At 45.6% G+C, this 15,801-nt stretch overlaps 2 protein-coding genes across 3 annotated transcripts in view; both read left to right on the forward strand.

The window, feature by feature from the left end:
- Positions 1–4,006: 4,006 nt before the first annotated feature.
- LOC142587200 (uncharacterized) lies at positions 4,007–4,795 on the forward strand. Its single transcript, XM_075698077.1, has one exon. It carries the CDS (start codon positions 4,042–4,044, stop codon positions 4,699–4,701), a length of 660 nt encoding a protein of 219 aa, XP_075554192.1. The 5' UTR covers positions 4,007–4,041; the 3' UTR covers positions 4,702–4,795.
- A 7,856-nt stretch (positions 4,796–12,651) lies between these two features.
- Positions 12,652–15,801, forward strand: part of LOC142588132 (DNA mismatch repair protein Msh3-like) — a 38,597-nt gene continuing 35,447 nt past the window's right edge. For both annotated transcript variants that reach the window (XM_075699617.1, XM_075699615.1), the window contains exons 1-4: positions 12,652–13,198; positions 13,351–13,459; positions 13,915–14,149; positions 15,560–15,663. In XM_075699617.1, the coding sequence (XP_075555732.1) occupies positions 12,891–13,198; positions 13,351–13,459; positions 13,915–14,149; positions 15,560–15,663 (756 nt within the window). In that variant the 5' untranslated portion in view covers positions 12,652–12,890. The remainder of the gene's footprint in view (positions 13,199–13,350; positions 13,460–13,914; positions 14,150–15,559; positions 15,664–15,801) is intronic.

A 15,801-nucleotide genomic window follows, 5' to 3' on the forward strand; every position in this document is an offset into this window, starting at 1 on the left:
CCTGTACTTCTCTGCATCAAAAGTTGCCAAGATAGCAGTTATAATTTTGCAATAGTTGTGAGACGATTACTATCTCACACCTAACAGGTTGTCAGCTGAGGCTGTTTACTATGCAAATTTGGTATATTTTGCATAGGTCATGTGTTACGAATGCAGAAATGGTCAAAATTATTTTTACTAGGCGTTAATTAGTTAAACTGCTCGTGTACTCAAACGTGTACGTTCACGTGCCTCTCATCAAACTGTGCAATCGGTTTCGAGGCTTTCATCGATAGTCAAGACAATGACGTCTGCTACATATACATGAAATGCACAATCTTTGCGTGTTGCGACTGAACGGTCTTTACGTGTAGACCGAACATTACTACTACGACCTCTGCCGTACGCATGTGACACAGTCATGTGGCTTTGTGCGAATGCCGTCATGAAGACGTCACGCGACCACGAAAGCAACGTTACTGACTTTCTGATGATCAGAACGTCGTCTTTATCCCGAGAGCTATATACGAGAAAGCTCACTAGTATAGACTTCACGAGGTTAATTCATTTTTCTATAACACATTGTTCACATGGAAACGCGCAGTCATGAAATTCAGTCATAGTTCAGGCGATCGATTTCATGTAATGCCGTCATAAAGGAATAACGGAAGCAACGTTATTTCATGTAAATTGCTCAAAGAATAAAGTGCTAAAAATTCCTAAGAAACACCATTGCATTGTTTCGTTTTCAGCTTCACCTGAATCTGTAACAGCGGCTTAATTGAGACTCCAAGACGTACACTTGGGACTAAGCCATGCTTATAATTTGGCTGTAGAGCGATTACACGTCGCACTTTAATCTATCTAATTGTGCGTACGATGTGTTCCTAGCTTTTCGTTGCGGTTCGCATTTCATTTTTTTTTTTAGAAGTGTACACATTGAAACGGCCTTTCCATTCCACGTTTGATCCTTTGGCTCAAGAGTGTAGTACATGCGGTTTTACTGTCATGTGCATGTATACGTCATATTGCAACGTGCGACCCAGTCGTAGTTCCGGTAAATGCCCTGGTGTAGTGCAGTCTTGGAACAGTCATGGAATCATTGCACGCGTTGGGATCTGCTGACGGTTCTTGTATCGCGCCACTCTGTATTTTCGATCATATGTGGTACAGTGTCCGCGCTTGCCAAAAAAAATCTCACATGCCACATAGTCCATATAATCCACATTCTTAAACAAGTTTGCACACTATGGCTTATCTTGTCCTACAACGATAGTCGTCATCTGCCTTGTTTGCGTTTCTTATCTTGAAAGCTCAGCACTCGCTATTTTCCTGTCGAGAATGATGAGTATCCTTACACGCTGATAACGCGCAAGCCGTTTGTGACTTGGAAGTATCGGGCTTGCAGCGTTAAAGAAAGGAAATGCGGGCAAGAGGGCTGACGATTATCGTTGTGACGCCAGATAAGCCCCAAAGGGTGTAAATTGTTTTAAGTGTGTAACAGTCTCACATGAACACGAGTGTTTTATATGCAACCTCATTCGATCACATGTTATTGTGGTACAGTATGTGGCATTAGATGTTTATACAAGTCAGTTCAAAAAGCTAAGCAAACGACTTGTGTTTGAAATTCTGTACAGCATTTATTTGACTCATGACCGCAACTAGGCGAGCCTGGTTTTCGACGAAAAACTCCAGTATGGTGCATCTATTGATACGCTCATCGAAATAAAATATTTGAGTTTTGTCTGACTGCGAGAATCAGACTACTGCAATGCATGATGGCCTCTAATGGTGCAAGTCGAGCGATAACATTATTTTGAGGGGGCTCAAACACAAGATAAAGCAGAAGTTATTTTGTTTGGCGTTTACTTAACAAATTGTGAGTTTTTTTTAGAATTTAACAGAGAACATTTCAAACACAGCGACAGTTAAAGCAGATTCTTGATTTCAGTGTTCATTTAATTTTGCGAGAGGTTGCCTAAAAACTAAAAAAAAAAGGACGCGCCAATTATGCAGCTTCGCCAATTCAGTTATATATATATAGCGATTTTGTGAGCTGCTATTATCAGGACTTCCACAGCGCACGAAGCCGACATTTTTTAATAGAAATTTTCGGAAGCTCTCGTAAAAACGTTAATAATTGCACGTAGCTAAAGCCATTTTAGGTAGCTGAATAGAGCTTACGGAACTGTGATATCTGTTTTTGGAGCAGATATATGAGATCGCAACAAGCATATTTGGCTTTATATTATTTATTAATTACTTTTTGAAGTTGGCTGATTTACGACGTGTTCTTCAAAAGAAATTAAAGGTGTTATATAAGAAATATACGCATGCAACAGTTGGCATAATTAGTCTTTTTATCTAGAGTGAAACGAACTTCATTCTGATCTGTTGAGCTGTTGTTCGTTAAGGGCGCTTCTGTTAGTCAAAATTGATCCCAAGCCCTCTGTTTTCCATATGCCCGGTGTTGCTTTAGGACATTAAACACCTATAATCAATTCTACGGTCAGCCAAACAACCAATTAAGATAAAGCATATGCTATTGACCAAGCATCGACATACTGCCTTTCTGTGCGTAAGCACATGGCACATGCTGAGCGTATACGGCCACACTGCTGACTTCCATGAGGATGTGGTTGCGATACACAAGCCCCATGCTATCCTTTGGCGTTTCTTTACTAACCATATATGATCTGTACGATACAGTGCTCTGTGCACTCTAAGCAAAGTTTACACCCTTTGAGTCGTATCTTGTCACACAACAATAATCGTCATCTCTCTTGCCCGCATTTCCTTTCTTTAACGCTGCGAGCCCGGTACTTCCCAGTAAAGAACGACATGCGCGTTATCAGCATGACATAGCATTGCCGACAGAAAAATAACGGGCCCGGCGTTTTCAAGAAAGGAAACGCAAGCAAGGCAGATGACGATTACTGTTGAGTAGCAGGTATACACCCCAAAGGGTGTAAACTTTTTTTGGAGTGTGGTCGGGTATGAAGCCGTGGGCTCCATATCCGCGTATATATTGTTGACGTTCAAGAAATCCGAGGACACCTAAGCACTTATGAGTTGGGAACGCGAAAGTATATGTCCAATTGAACGCCGCTGAGCGGTCCTTCAAGTTTTGCGCTGCTAGTAATGTTTTCGAGTTTTGCAATTAAAGTGGTGCGGTTCTTTCGTACAGTTTCTACTTGGCATGTTGGCTGTAGACCGGAATCATGTGGACGATATTGCTGAGAAATTAAGGACGCCGCGTAACACCGACGTCCTGCGCGACGAGAGACCGGGGAAGCAGCAGCGGCCACCAAGGCCAGCACGCGCGCACAGCAGCTAAGCCAAGTGAGGTGAGAGAGAGAGAGATATGGACCGCGCGCCGGCGGCACCCGCACGCGCACGTCACGTGACTGCTTCGCCGACAACCCGTCTTGCCCTTCGGCGTCGCCGTATCTGCTCCGTCGAGGAGCGCGGATGACGTAGCGCGCGGCGATGCCCTCTCAGCAACACCTGGCGCGCTATCTCCCAGCAGCTGTTCCGATTCGCCCGTTCTGCTCCGTCGAGGCGCGCTCGTGACGTGGTGTCGCAGCCAATGGGAATTTAAGTGCCGTTTCGCGGTTACAGACGCCTTGCTTTATTGCTCAATGGGCCATTTGAGGCTTTCGCGTCAATAACTGAAATAACGCACAGACCACGCCGCTCTACAGTATAGCGTAAAGAGGCGTTACTTCTGCAGCGCAGTGTAATTTACGTCGTTTAGTTCCCGTAACCTTTTCTGTAGCTCGCCTAGGAAGCAGCAACCTAAATAAACGTGCTTGTCCGACTGATTGGAGTACCGTGCCCAGGCTATCCAGAGGGCCCAGGAAAGAGCGGAGCGTCACGGCGTTCTGTCCTTTACGTGGGCGCGGCCAGCGGCTACAATGGCCTCCCGTTAGGAGGTCCTGGTAGCTCCTCAGGATTAAATAAAGTTCGTTGTCTGTCTGTCTGTCCGACTGATTGTCCCATTGTTTCACTCCGCAGGTATACGAGACTGTCTGGGAACACTGCGCTCTCGCCGAAAACATGCGGATTCCGGAAGGGTTGCTGCTGCTGCTCGCCAGCCTGCCGCTTATGACGTCATCGCCTGCCGCGCGCCAATCAGCGGCGTCTCCGCCGGCGACGCACCACCCTCGTCGCATGCGGTTGCAGCATCCGTTCGGCAACGGATCCCCCATCGAGCGGGTTCTTCGCTCGGACGGCGGTCCGGGACTGGTCCTGGGCCGTGCCATCGTGGTTCGGGACTTTCGCAAGAACCACCACCACCGTCGACAGCACAACAAGCAGGACGACGACGCCGAAGACCAGGACCAACGGCCTCGACGCGACTGGTGTCGCACAGCCCCGCTAGTGCAGCGCGTCTGGGAACGAGGCTGTCATTCGGCGTTGCTACGCAACCGCTACTGTTACGGACAGTGCAAGTCCTTCTACGTTCCGCACGGCTACAACGTCGCGGTCGCCGGCGCCTCGGACAAGAGCAACAACGGCACGGCTCCATCGCTGAACGCGGTCGGGATAGGACGCGGAGGAGCGGCGGCGTTCGTGTCATGCGCCGCCTGCAAGCCGGTCAAGTTCCGACCGGTCCGCGTCACATTCGTGTGTCCCGGCCAGAAACCGGCGCTCCGCAAGAGGACGCTGCGGCGGGTGCATCGATGTCGCTGTCTGGCGGCCGACACGCCCTCGTGACGTCACTTCCGGCAGAGATGAGGAACATTAGCCGAGGCGTGTGAGCGCAACGTCACTTTTGTCTGGAGCCAGAAGGAGACATATTTGCGTTGGCTGCAGCTATGGTGTTTTTTTTTTGCGGTAGTGTCTACTGTTTCTACAGTAGCGTTCACAAGACTTGCCGCACAATGTTGAACAGGGACGTCATCGTGACGTCACTTCCGCACGAAATGAGAAGCGCAATCGCCCGCGCGACTGTGTAAACCGTGGTAGCGAGACTCGGTGTTTTGCGCTGATGGCTTGAGCTATGGCAATATTGCCATTGAGGCGATCACAGATGAACCTGCCTGAGGACTTGCTTCAATGCGGACATGATCGTGGGACGGGGCTCCGCACCGACGCTTTCCCGATGTATTCCTGTTCCGTCTGCAACTTGTTTTTTTTTTCTCGCTCGAACGAAAACAACGTGCAATTACTACCTTCAACGCTTATACATTCCAAAAGTGCATCAGTGCCAAATAAGCCTTAAGACTATGTAGTATGTATATTGTGGATGCCGATCTTCGCGTGTGTCTGCTTGAATTGGTGGTGCGCGGTGCGTGCTACTACAGCCTTCAAAGTGACGTCACAACATCTACAAGCACAGATTTGTTTTCTTTGTACGTTACAGTTCCATGGAAATATAGTACGTGGATCTGCCCCCTTAAGTACACAAGGACCATGACGTGAAGTTAGTTTACACCTTAGTACAGACCTCATGTTGACACGTTTTCAACATGGCATTGTTGACTATACCACCGTGAACCGTATGTTGTACATGTCTCTGGTACTTTCTGTCACGCTTCAGTAGCACATATGGGTATTTATGAGTTAGATATTTCTACATCTACATGTGTTATAGGGACTTATATGCGCACCGTATACAGAAACGTGCATGCTTCATATGCCCTGTGCCATAATCCTATATGATCATATGTATACCATATGAACATCCTCCTCCCCCCCTTCCCCCATTATAGTCCGCATAAACCAGTATGACCATATGGATTATGGTGCTGAGCATAAGGGTCTTCTTCAATAAGGTGTCCAGAGTCGTGAACCTATGTAAGCTAATCGTGCTATATTGTGTGACCTACTTCATTTTAAAATTCAGCTTCTATCAAAACCTGGCAAGATGCGATTCACCAATTAATGTTTTCGTTCCCGTGAAGAACTGCTCTGTCGGCTTCATACGCTGGTACCGGGTGCATTGAATTTTTTTCTGTCTGTGGTGCCTGTGTTCTTGTGGTTGTTACGATCAGAAAATCCCCCTTGAATCTCATCGAATTGTGCTTTTTTAATTCTGTATTAGACAACGTGCACGGCCACCAAATTTCATCTCAGCACCAATATGGAGTGTGTCTGGACATCGCTAGGGAAAACTGGTGATAGGTCAGTGCAGGTTGGGGGTATTCGAATGCAAGCAGGGGGGCTCAGCGGCTATCACGCTCTGTTGCTGAGCGCGAGGTCTCAGGTTCGATTCGCGCCGCATATGCTTAGATTTAAGTGCACTTTGAAGAAACCCACGTGCTCAAATTAAACCCGGAGCACTCCACTAAGGCGTTCCACAGAACCCTAGTGTTGCTTTGGGACTTTCGACTATCTATCTATCTATCTATCTATCTATCTATCTATCTATCTATCTATCTATCTATCTATCTATCTATCTATCTATCTATCTATCTATCTATCTATCTATCTATCTATCTATCTATCTATCTATCTATCTGCCTGTCTGTCTGTCTGTCTGTTCCTCTATGTTATTGTAATTGGAAGGGAAGTACTGACTGGGCTCGTTACCTGAAATAGAACAAAGACATATATCTGCACAAACATCACATTTTATAGAACATTTCTCGGGGCCATGGCCTCAATTCTCTATGTGTGAGGCCATTAATTCCATTGGTGCTTCCCTGACAGCAGGTTAACTGGATGTGCGACTGCAACAAATGTTTCTAGTTATTTTATTCATGCGCATTTATTTTTCTCCAATTATCATCGTCTTCTCTCTTTCTCTCTCTCTCTCCCCCCCCCCATTTACCCCAACGCACAGTAGCAGGCTAGACCACAGCAGTACAGGTCGCACTCTCAGTATTTCTGTTATGACGAATCTCCCTCTCTCACTTGCATTTTCTGTAGTTACGATGATTTTCTCAAAAGTGTACGCCAAGAACTATCGAAGACAAGGTTGTGACTCTGTACATAGACGAGTGTTCTTCTAGTCCACCGCGGCGATCTGTATCGCGCGCATGGCGCAGTGCGCTGACTCCTGTTTGATATGCAAGGCAGCACGTGTAATAAAAGTGTTATTGCAAAAAGAAAACCAATTATTACTGCTTCTTTTCATTTCTCCAAGGATCTTTCGATCAAATGAGTGTGCTACAAGGCATCACGTGACACCTCACATCCTCTCAATCGCTCCCTAAGCCACAAATGGAGTATTAGCTGTACCCTTAACTTGACCCTCCCCCCCCCCCCCTTCAACGTCTAATGGCGTACGCACGTTGGTGGACGTATATACCACACACACACACATATATGTGTCATGCACCGTATACAACTTGGCATACAGGCTTATGTACGCTACATGTAAAATAGCATTTGCTTCCTTTTGCTAATATTTTGTTCATCTCAACAGAATATTTATAAACGCGCCTGTAGCATATAGCACAATTATGCTGCCAGAGGCAGATTATTCCAGTACATTGAAATTTAACTGGACGAAAAAAGTCACGTTTAATATTCCGATAATTGGCAAATTTTGGCTAACTCTAACCGATTTCTTTGCAACATATGTTGATTGATAATTCGAAGCGGCATGTCCACCTGGGACGAATTTTGAAGCTCTAGCACCATCTTTGGGATAATTACGCCGTCTAACTAGCGGCAAAATGTCCTTTTTTAGTCTAACGCCTTATTTTCTTCAGAAGAGTATAGGACAAATTTTAACTGAAACACCGGTGTATTTCGTCGCACAATTTGGCAAAGCATATTTCGAAATTGGTATCAGCCTCAGAATTCCTTCTAAGTGGATTATACGTGGGTGCTCCCCTCGAAGAAATAAAAAAATACGACTTCCCCCCAAAAAGAAAAGGGAAGAAAACCTTTCATTTACGGAAGAAAACTCCTATAGTTACCCTAAAAGTAATGCCCATCGAAGTCAAAACGCTTGTCCAACTTCTCCTGCTGCGTGACGTACCCCTGTGAAGCTGTTTTCACCTCGTGCAGAGTGACAAATCGCCTTCATTTACTATATTCTTTCTTTGCTGGAATAAAAAAAAAAAGGAAAAGTAGCAGGTAGCTCTGTTGTAGATTCTACAAAAAAAAATAGATTCTAAAACAAAGCCTGTCTGAAAAGCATCCGACCTTATTATTCTGGAAAAAAGTGCGAGGCGCAGGTTCCTACACTGCTCGATGAGGAAGTGGATGGGGTCCGCCATGTCTTTAGTTTGCAGAAAGTTGTTCAGCTGGGGATAGCAACAAAGATGCTGTGATATGCCTTTTTAAGGGGAAGCTTTAGCTCGGGTGCTCCTATCTAAATACATGAAAAAGGAGAATTCGTTTTTCCTGTCAACTACTGCATCAAATTTGACGAGGTTTGTTGCATTGAAAAGAAAAACTTAAAATCCAGTGACTGTTGGTTCCGAATTTTTTATTTAGGTCGCAAATTTTTTATTGAAAGTTGGCAAATATAGAAAATTTCCAGAAAACGAAACTATCAAGTTTACAACTCTGTAACTGAGCAACGAAAAACGATATCACAATTATGTGAATTGCATCAAATAGTGCATCTAAATCGGACAAAAGCGATATGTTGCACATGAATCTCGAAAGCTGTAGTAATATGGAAATACACCTTTTGCAGAAGCGTTGTACACAACATAACAAATTCTCGTAAGATATAGAATGCCATATTGAATTTGTCCGCTTTCAATTATCTAGTGGATACCGTTTACAGAACCGCGATATCTGCTCTCGATGCAGATATATTAATTTGTAAACTTCGTACTTATACTTTTTTCAAACTTTCGTGTTTTTGAAAATCTTTTTAACAAAATTCAGGCTCAAAATTTATATTCCGCTTCCAACAGTCACTAGAATTTATCTTTCTCTTTCAAATGCAACAAATTTCATTAAAATCGGTCCAATGTTTTTTGTCTTTCCTGGCACAGCACAGTACTTCAGTGTTCCGTCAAGCTCCCGAGCTGTAGTCTCTGGACATGAGCCCACGCGACTTTTCGCTGTTCGCAAGAATTGAAATGCGCACCTGAAAGGAATGCACTTTCGAACCGGGAAGGACGTGCAATCATGTGCAATCGAGACGGCTTCCCTAGCAGCACTTTCCCGAGGAGTGCTTGCAGAAGTGTTTCGAAAAGTGGAAAGAGCATGTGACTGTGTGTGGAAGCAGGAGGGGAGCATACTTTGAAGGTGATTAGGACAATCAAAACACCGGTGCTTCGATTTTTTGTATGGGGGGGGGGAGCATATATGGTCGGATACCTTACAGAAAAGCCTTGTACACCACATCATAGACAATGCAATATTTTAGCTGGGTCGCTTTCGCGATGGAGAAATATTAGAAGCCGCTCGCGATCAAATCGAGCGGCCGTAGAGAAGGTAATCACCCGCATTCCACGATTTCGCTCGTCGCCCTCTCCCATTTACACTGTCAATCGCCTAAACGCGTACCTCCACGTAAAAGCGCTGATTGACGGTCTGTCTAGGAGGAACACATTCCACCTGAATGATTTCGCAAACGCCGATAGAGAGAGAGTGGAAAAATGGTGCAGCAGATCCAACGTGCCCCGTTGGAATCGATATTCAGCGAAACTTTCCGTAAATGCACGAGGAGTGCTGAAACGTGTTCGCGCTAATTCGCTTTGAGCAGTTTATTCAATTTGAGTGCAAAGTGAAACCGAACGCTTTATTCGTGTTGACTGAGAATGCAACGCACCTTTGAGCGTCACCAGCGTTATAGGGGTTGAAAGAGGAGAAAGCTGGTTTTCTGCGCCATTTGTTTGTAACACCCGACCACCCCCTGGAGGCGCAGATGCGACCGTCCACGCGGTTGCCAGGCGGTGCAACGCTTGCGCAACGTGAGGCCACCTCCTCCGGTGCCCTCTATCCCGTCTCAAACTTCTCAGACAGTGCTCTAATTGTACGCGGGTGCAACATGTTCGCTCGACGCCATTAGTATAAAGAAACTGCTGCTGGGTGCAAGGAACAGCGCCCTGGAAGCTACCATGCGTCTCACGACGGTGGCGTGCAGTAGATTGCCGCCAGCGGTCGTGGCAAACGTCGCACCTCGATGGCGCACGAGATGAGACCGTGGGGAAAACGCGTCGGCGTTAGATCAGTGCTCCCCCCCCCCTCAATCTCGAGACAGCATGACGGCGGCGGTGCCAGCGGCGTAGGTGCTCATCGAGCGTCCTATAATTGCCATCGAAAATCCAGTAGCGATTTAGCGGTAAATTCGAGAGAAACGAGTCAGCGTTATGTCGCACCTTTTTGAGGTCCCGTATCCATGATTTAAACAGCGTTCAGCGCGTTGCCAAGTGTTGTTCAGGAGCTCATTCGACACACCTCCGACCATAGGCGCCGACTACGGGAGGGTTCCGGGGCCCAAGCGCCCTGCGGGGGGGGGGGGGGAGGCAGAGCCCCCACTCCGTCGAGCGCCTCGAACGGCCAGTCGCGCGGCAATTTTGCGTTACTCGCGGGCTTTCTTCACGCTCGGAAAAACTTTTATGTAGCACGTACTCAGCAACAGAAAGCTGTATCGGGTGTTTTTCATGTTACTCTACAATTTTCTCATTGACACTTTTGATCTACATATATTTGAGAAGTTGAATATGTAATTAAGACAAATTATGTAATTAGATGGAATGCAAAAAAAAAAAAATGTTGGCAATCACTTTAACACACGCTGAAGAAGATGAAGGCGAAAGCCTGCTCGCTCACGATACACTAATTATATTATGTGAAATTTTCATTCCAATGCGTTGTTAGTTCCTATTACTTATTTTATTCTACCAAAGGTCGCAGATCTTACTCCCACCAAAAATCGAGGGTTCGACTCCCACCAAAGCTCGTGAGTCTCAATTAACTTCGTCTTAATTAACACTATAGGTCGTGGCTTCGACTCCCTATGAATTTTGGTGCCATAATGCCGGACATGGAATTTTTCGACCCATGACCCAACTAAAAAAAAAAAAAATTAAATTATGGGGTTTTACGTGCCAAAACCACTTTCTGATTACGAGGCACGCCGTAGTGGAGGACTCCGGATATTTCGACCACCTGGGGTTCTTTAACGTGCACCTAAATCTAAGTGCAGGGGTGTTTTCCCCCTCATCGAAATGCGGTCGCCGTGGCCGGGATTCGATCCCGCGACCTCGTGCTCAGCAGCCCAACACCATAGCCACTGAGGAACCACGGCGGGTATGACCCATCTAAGGCTTTCGCCTTTATAATATGAGTATCTCCAAGTGACCGCAAACAACATTACCTTGGTACTGCCCAGCTACGTGGCATTTGAATATTTTTAAGGTTTGGCTAAAGTTGCATGGGACACCCTGTATATACATGCACATATACAAGCTTTTCTAAGATCTACCATCTCCTCTCAACATCTACCACGTAGCCGGCTTCCCACAGTTCTCACTCATACACTTTTTTTCCACTTTGACACTCCGAATACCAACGCATTAATAAAAAGAAACGATAACGGCCGCGCTTGTCGCATTTTCTTTTCTCAGACTTTTTGCTTAGCCATTTTTCAAAACAAGGCTGCGCCCATCCTACAAGCGTTGTCATTCCTAGAAACGCATAACCGCAACTAACCGTCGTAAAGGTGCATTGTGCGGCTTGAGTAGCCGACCGGACACTTCATCTGGTTAACCTCTCTGCCTTTCACCTCTTGTTTTCTCTCTCTCTCTCGCTCTTCCCTACTTTGACATCACTGGTTATTTTTCCCATACGCACTCACCGTCTCCGGCGACACCTCCTCTCCTCACCCTACCTCAGTGAGAAGGTCCCATATCTGAAACACGGCCGTGCCTGAACATACATTGAAACATCAGGAAATCAACGGCGCAAGGAAATAAGCGCACAAAGAACACATACAATATGACTGGCCTCTCCTGCGAGAATCTAAAACAAATCAAGAAGTTTGAAATACGGCCGTGTCTAAAGACACATTAGGGGTACATTCTAAAGCCACAATTTCGCACGTCCGAATTTCGCGCTCTTCGCGTCGACAAAATAGGTGCTGCCGTGAAGCGACGTTAACGCGAAACGTGACGGAAAGTGTGTGGCCTCCAAGATGTACTGGAGAGTATTCGGAGGCAACGTTATGCTGCTCGGAGGCAACATAAAGATAGGCATACCACGGAAAAGTTTTTTTCCCCCCCACTATAATGCGTGTACAGCCTTTGAGATTGCCAACGCGCTGTGGACCATCGCTCGTTGCTGTGGACATTGTAGGCAGCAGCCAAACTACGGTCCCTCGAAATATTTCTGTATGGTCATGCCACCTGTGCATTAATAATCTAACTTTAAACTTGCTAGATTACCATGGAGGAAAGAAACAAAATACGATCGTAACTGGGTCTGAGCATAGCCTCCCAGATTGCACGCGCTGTGTTTTTATACTTTTGCGCTTTTATAGTTTAAAAGAAATAACTGTACGCAATGTGCTTACTTAGCTGCGCAATCGCAAATGTTTTTGGTTGCATCTTGACGTAACCGTCAGGAGAAATAAAACAACAAATCCCATAAAAGTATTTTCCCTTTTCCCTATATTTCTTAAAGCCGGTAATTAAATGGTATTGTAAGTTCTGTGAATTCATGTGACGGTTACTTGGCTTCATAGAGATTGATACAATAATTTGACTCAGTTACAAAATCAGGAAAACAATGAAACTTTTTGTTTCAGTTTCGTTTCAGCGTAATGGTGGTACCCATGTGTGGGCAAAACATCCGAGTTGTCCTTCATTCAGCGCGTGATTGTTTATTTAACAAACACCGTGATGTGAATTCGCGATGCCGAGTCCAGTGAAATACGTACCAAGGTGTTAGTAACGGATATTTCAGCTGCTCTCTTTCTCCGTGAGTGCTCGATCAAAATCTGTGGCAGGTGATCCGCGGGAGCCCAATATAAGGGCGACAGAGGTATGGTTCCTCCGGCGCAACTGCGCGCTATAATCAGGCGCAGGGCAGCGTCGAAATCGCAGAAAGAAGGCAGCGGTGGCAAGACGCGGAAAAGAGATTCCAAACAATCGGCGAGCGACGCGCCGTCGTCTTCGTCAGCGTGCGCGTCGAACAAAAGGAAAGGGCTGGCAGGCGGAGACTTCACAAACATCAAAAACAGACTGTGTTCCCGGTTCGGTGCGGCATCGCGTCAAGTGGACTCCACGGTGACCAAAGAAAGCGATGACGCGCTCGCCGAAAGCGACGATGCAGGGAGCTCGAAACCAACCAGGTCAGTTTTGGCGCGGTAAACACATGTGCAGTGATACTACAGAGCACAACGTTGTATTGCGAAGACGCTCTGCTCGATTGCTTGTGTGATAGTATGAATGAGTAGGTTCTGCGAAACCTTCACGTGGTTCCGTTTCCTTTTTCTTTTCTTAGCTACACGCCGCTTGAGAGTCAAGTCGTGGCGATCAAGCAGCGGCACCCCAACACTGTCCTGCTGGTTGAATGCGGATATCGTTTCCGATTTTTCGGAGAAGATGCGGAGGTAATGTTGTGTTTATCGTCTCTGGTGGTATCCTATCCGTGCAGAGCAGTTATGTGCGTACTAAGCTGTAGGAATAGTGCATATTGATGCAGCGTAAATGTGTTGCAATAATAGATCAATTTTTTGTCTCAGTTTACTCCCACCTCTGTTGATCATTGGCTGCTTTCGCTTTCTGAGGTCAAATGATTACACGACCGAGTTCTCACTTTTATGTGAAACGCTCGATTCATTGAGGTTACGGAAACCAGAGTTTCGAACTACAATGTATGCATTGACATGATGTCCACTTTCAAAAGTGAAATGGAAGTACATTGCGAGTAGTTCTTGCTGTGTAGTGTAAAACAGCGGGCATTTCCTAACTCCTAGTTAATGCCTGTTTCTGACTGAGCACATTCATGCAAGCCAGATATATATGACTACATTTGCTGATCCAGCGTTTACTTCTATTTGTGCAGCTGGCTTCCCGTGAGCTTTGTATCATGTGCCATCAAGACCACAACTTTATGACAGCCAGCATTCCTGTCCACCGTCTGGGTTTCCACGTGGAGCGCCTTGTGTCTCGTGGCCACAAAGTGGGCATAGTCCGTCAGACTGAGTCGGCAGCACTCAAGTCGGTTGGAGCGTCGAAGTCTACCGTGTTCACTCGTGAACTGACGGCACTGTTCACCAAGTCGACCTTGATTGGGGAAGGTATTCCTGATTTTATAGCGAGATGCGTGAAAAGGCTTTCAGATTTCATGGTTTCCACTGTTTATGCTCAGTAGTATATTTCATTGCTGTAACCGTACAACTTTTGCAGAAACACTTGGGCTGCTAATAGTTTCCAGTTTTTTCCAGCATTCGTAGCAAGTGTAAATACACGCTTGAATGCTACTGCATGAAAGCCTTCTGGCTAAATTGTTGGTGTGTTAGATAGGACGTTAGCCACAACTGCTTCATAGCTTGGGGAAGCCATACAGCTTGTGTAGACCAGGTGGTATATTTTTGGTTCTAGATGTTATTTGTTTCCGTATCTATCATCCATATATCTTATGTGGGAGGTTCTATATGACTATCTGCGGTGAGGACACGCCACTTGACTTACAGAATGAAGCTTTGAGTCTAGGGTCATGAGCTGACATTTAATTGTAGTTCTTATTGTTAAGCTTTCCTGGCAAACACTTAAGTGAAATTCTCAATGTTTGGACAGATTACTTTATTGTCTGGATCCAATTTGTGCGTGGCTGCAAACAAAAATATATTGAAACGAAAGAGAGGTCAGAGAAAATCCGCTTGTAATATCTATCTTATGTCCATATCCAAGATCAGTGAAAGATAATATACAAGTGTGTACACCTGTTATCAGCCTTGGGAATTGTCAGTGAGGTAAGGGTGCGACTTTAGAGAAGAGCACATTCCACAAGCTGCATTGAAGAAGTGCACTATGTCTCCAGTAGGGCGGCGCCAACGCAGCTGTCACGACATGGCGATTCCCGAAGCGCACCAACCAGCACACGAAGCGTGCAGCAGCAGTAATATGACACCTTATCTGTGATGAGACATGAAACATCTCGTGAGCCACGATGTTTAACGTCACTGATAATGCTGATAGCCATCAGCACAAACACGCAGAGAGTACAGCTGAATTGTTAATGAAATATAGAATGTATTAGTGAGTCTCAGCAGCAGCACTTATAACTGAACAGTATCTGCTCTACTCACGGTGGTGACTCAGCGGCTATATTTTACTGTTACAGAACACGAGCTTGCAGTTTTGGTTTCCAGCAGTGGAAGCCACATACCAATAGGGATTTTTAAATACTAGCATAAATTTAGATGCACGAGCCATGCACTAGGATCTTTTGCAGACCAGGCGTGTCTCTGGGACATTACACTCACTCAATCAACAAGAACTAGGTTTCTTGAGACAAATGTGAAGTTACATACCATAGAATGCGTGACTTATTCCATATTTAATTACTTCGATGCCATTGCGGACCATTGTGCAGTGCATTCTTGTTTTGAAAGTTAAAACAATGTTTTACAAAGCAACACGAAAGCATATAGAATGACCTTTGTAAACATTCTTGCATTATGTGTTCTTATTTTTTTTATTGCCAGAACTGTCAACAACAGGGTGTGAAGACCCAACCAAGGGAGGATACTTGGTGTCTATATGTGAGGCCGATTGTGCGACTCCCGATCACTTACTTGTCGGGGTTGTGGTATGTATAACTGCCTTGGTTTTGTCAGGTCAGATCTGCACTGAGAGTGGCTGTTGCTTTCATTCATAGCCCTTTCAGCGCTGGTTGTTTTTCTGAAGCTGAATAAATAACATTTCTGTCTAAGTAATACAGTAGCAG

The sequence above is a fragment of the Dermacentor variabilis genome, chromosome 7 (assembly GCF_050947875.1).
Source record: "Dermacentor variabilis isolate Ectoservices chromosome 7, ASM5094787v1, whole genome shotgun sequence".
NCBI lineage: Eukaryota > Metazoa > Arthropoda > Arachnida > Ixodida > Ixodidae > Dermacentor > Dermacentor variabilis.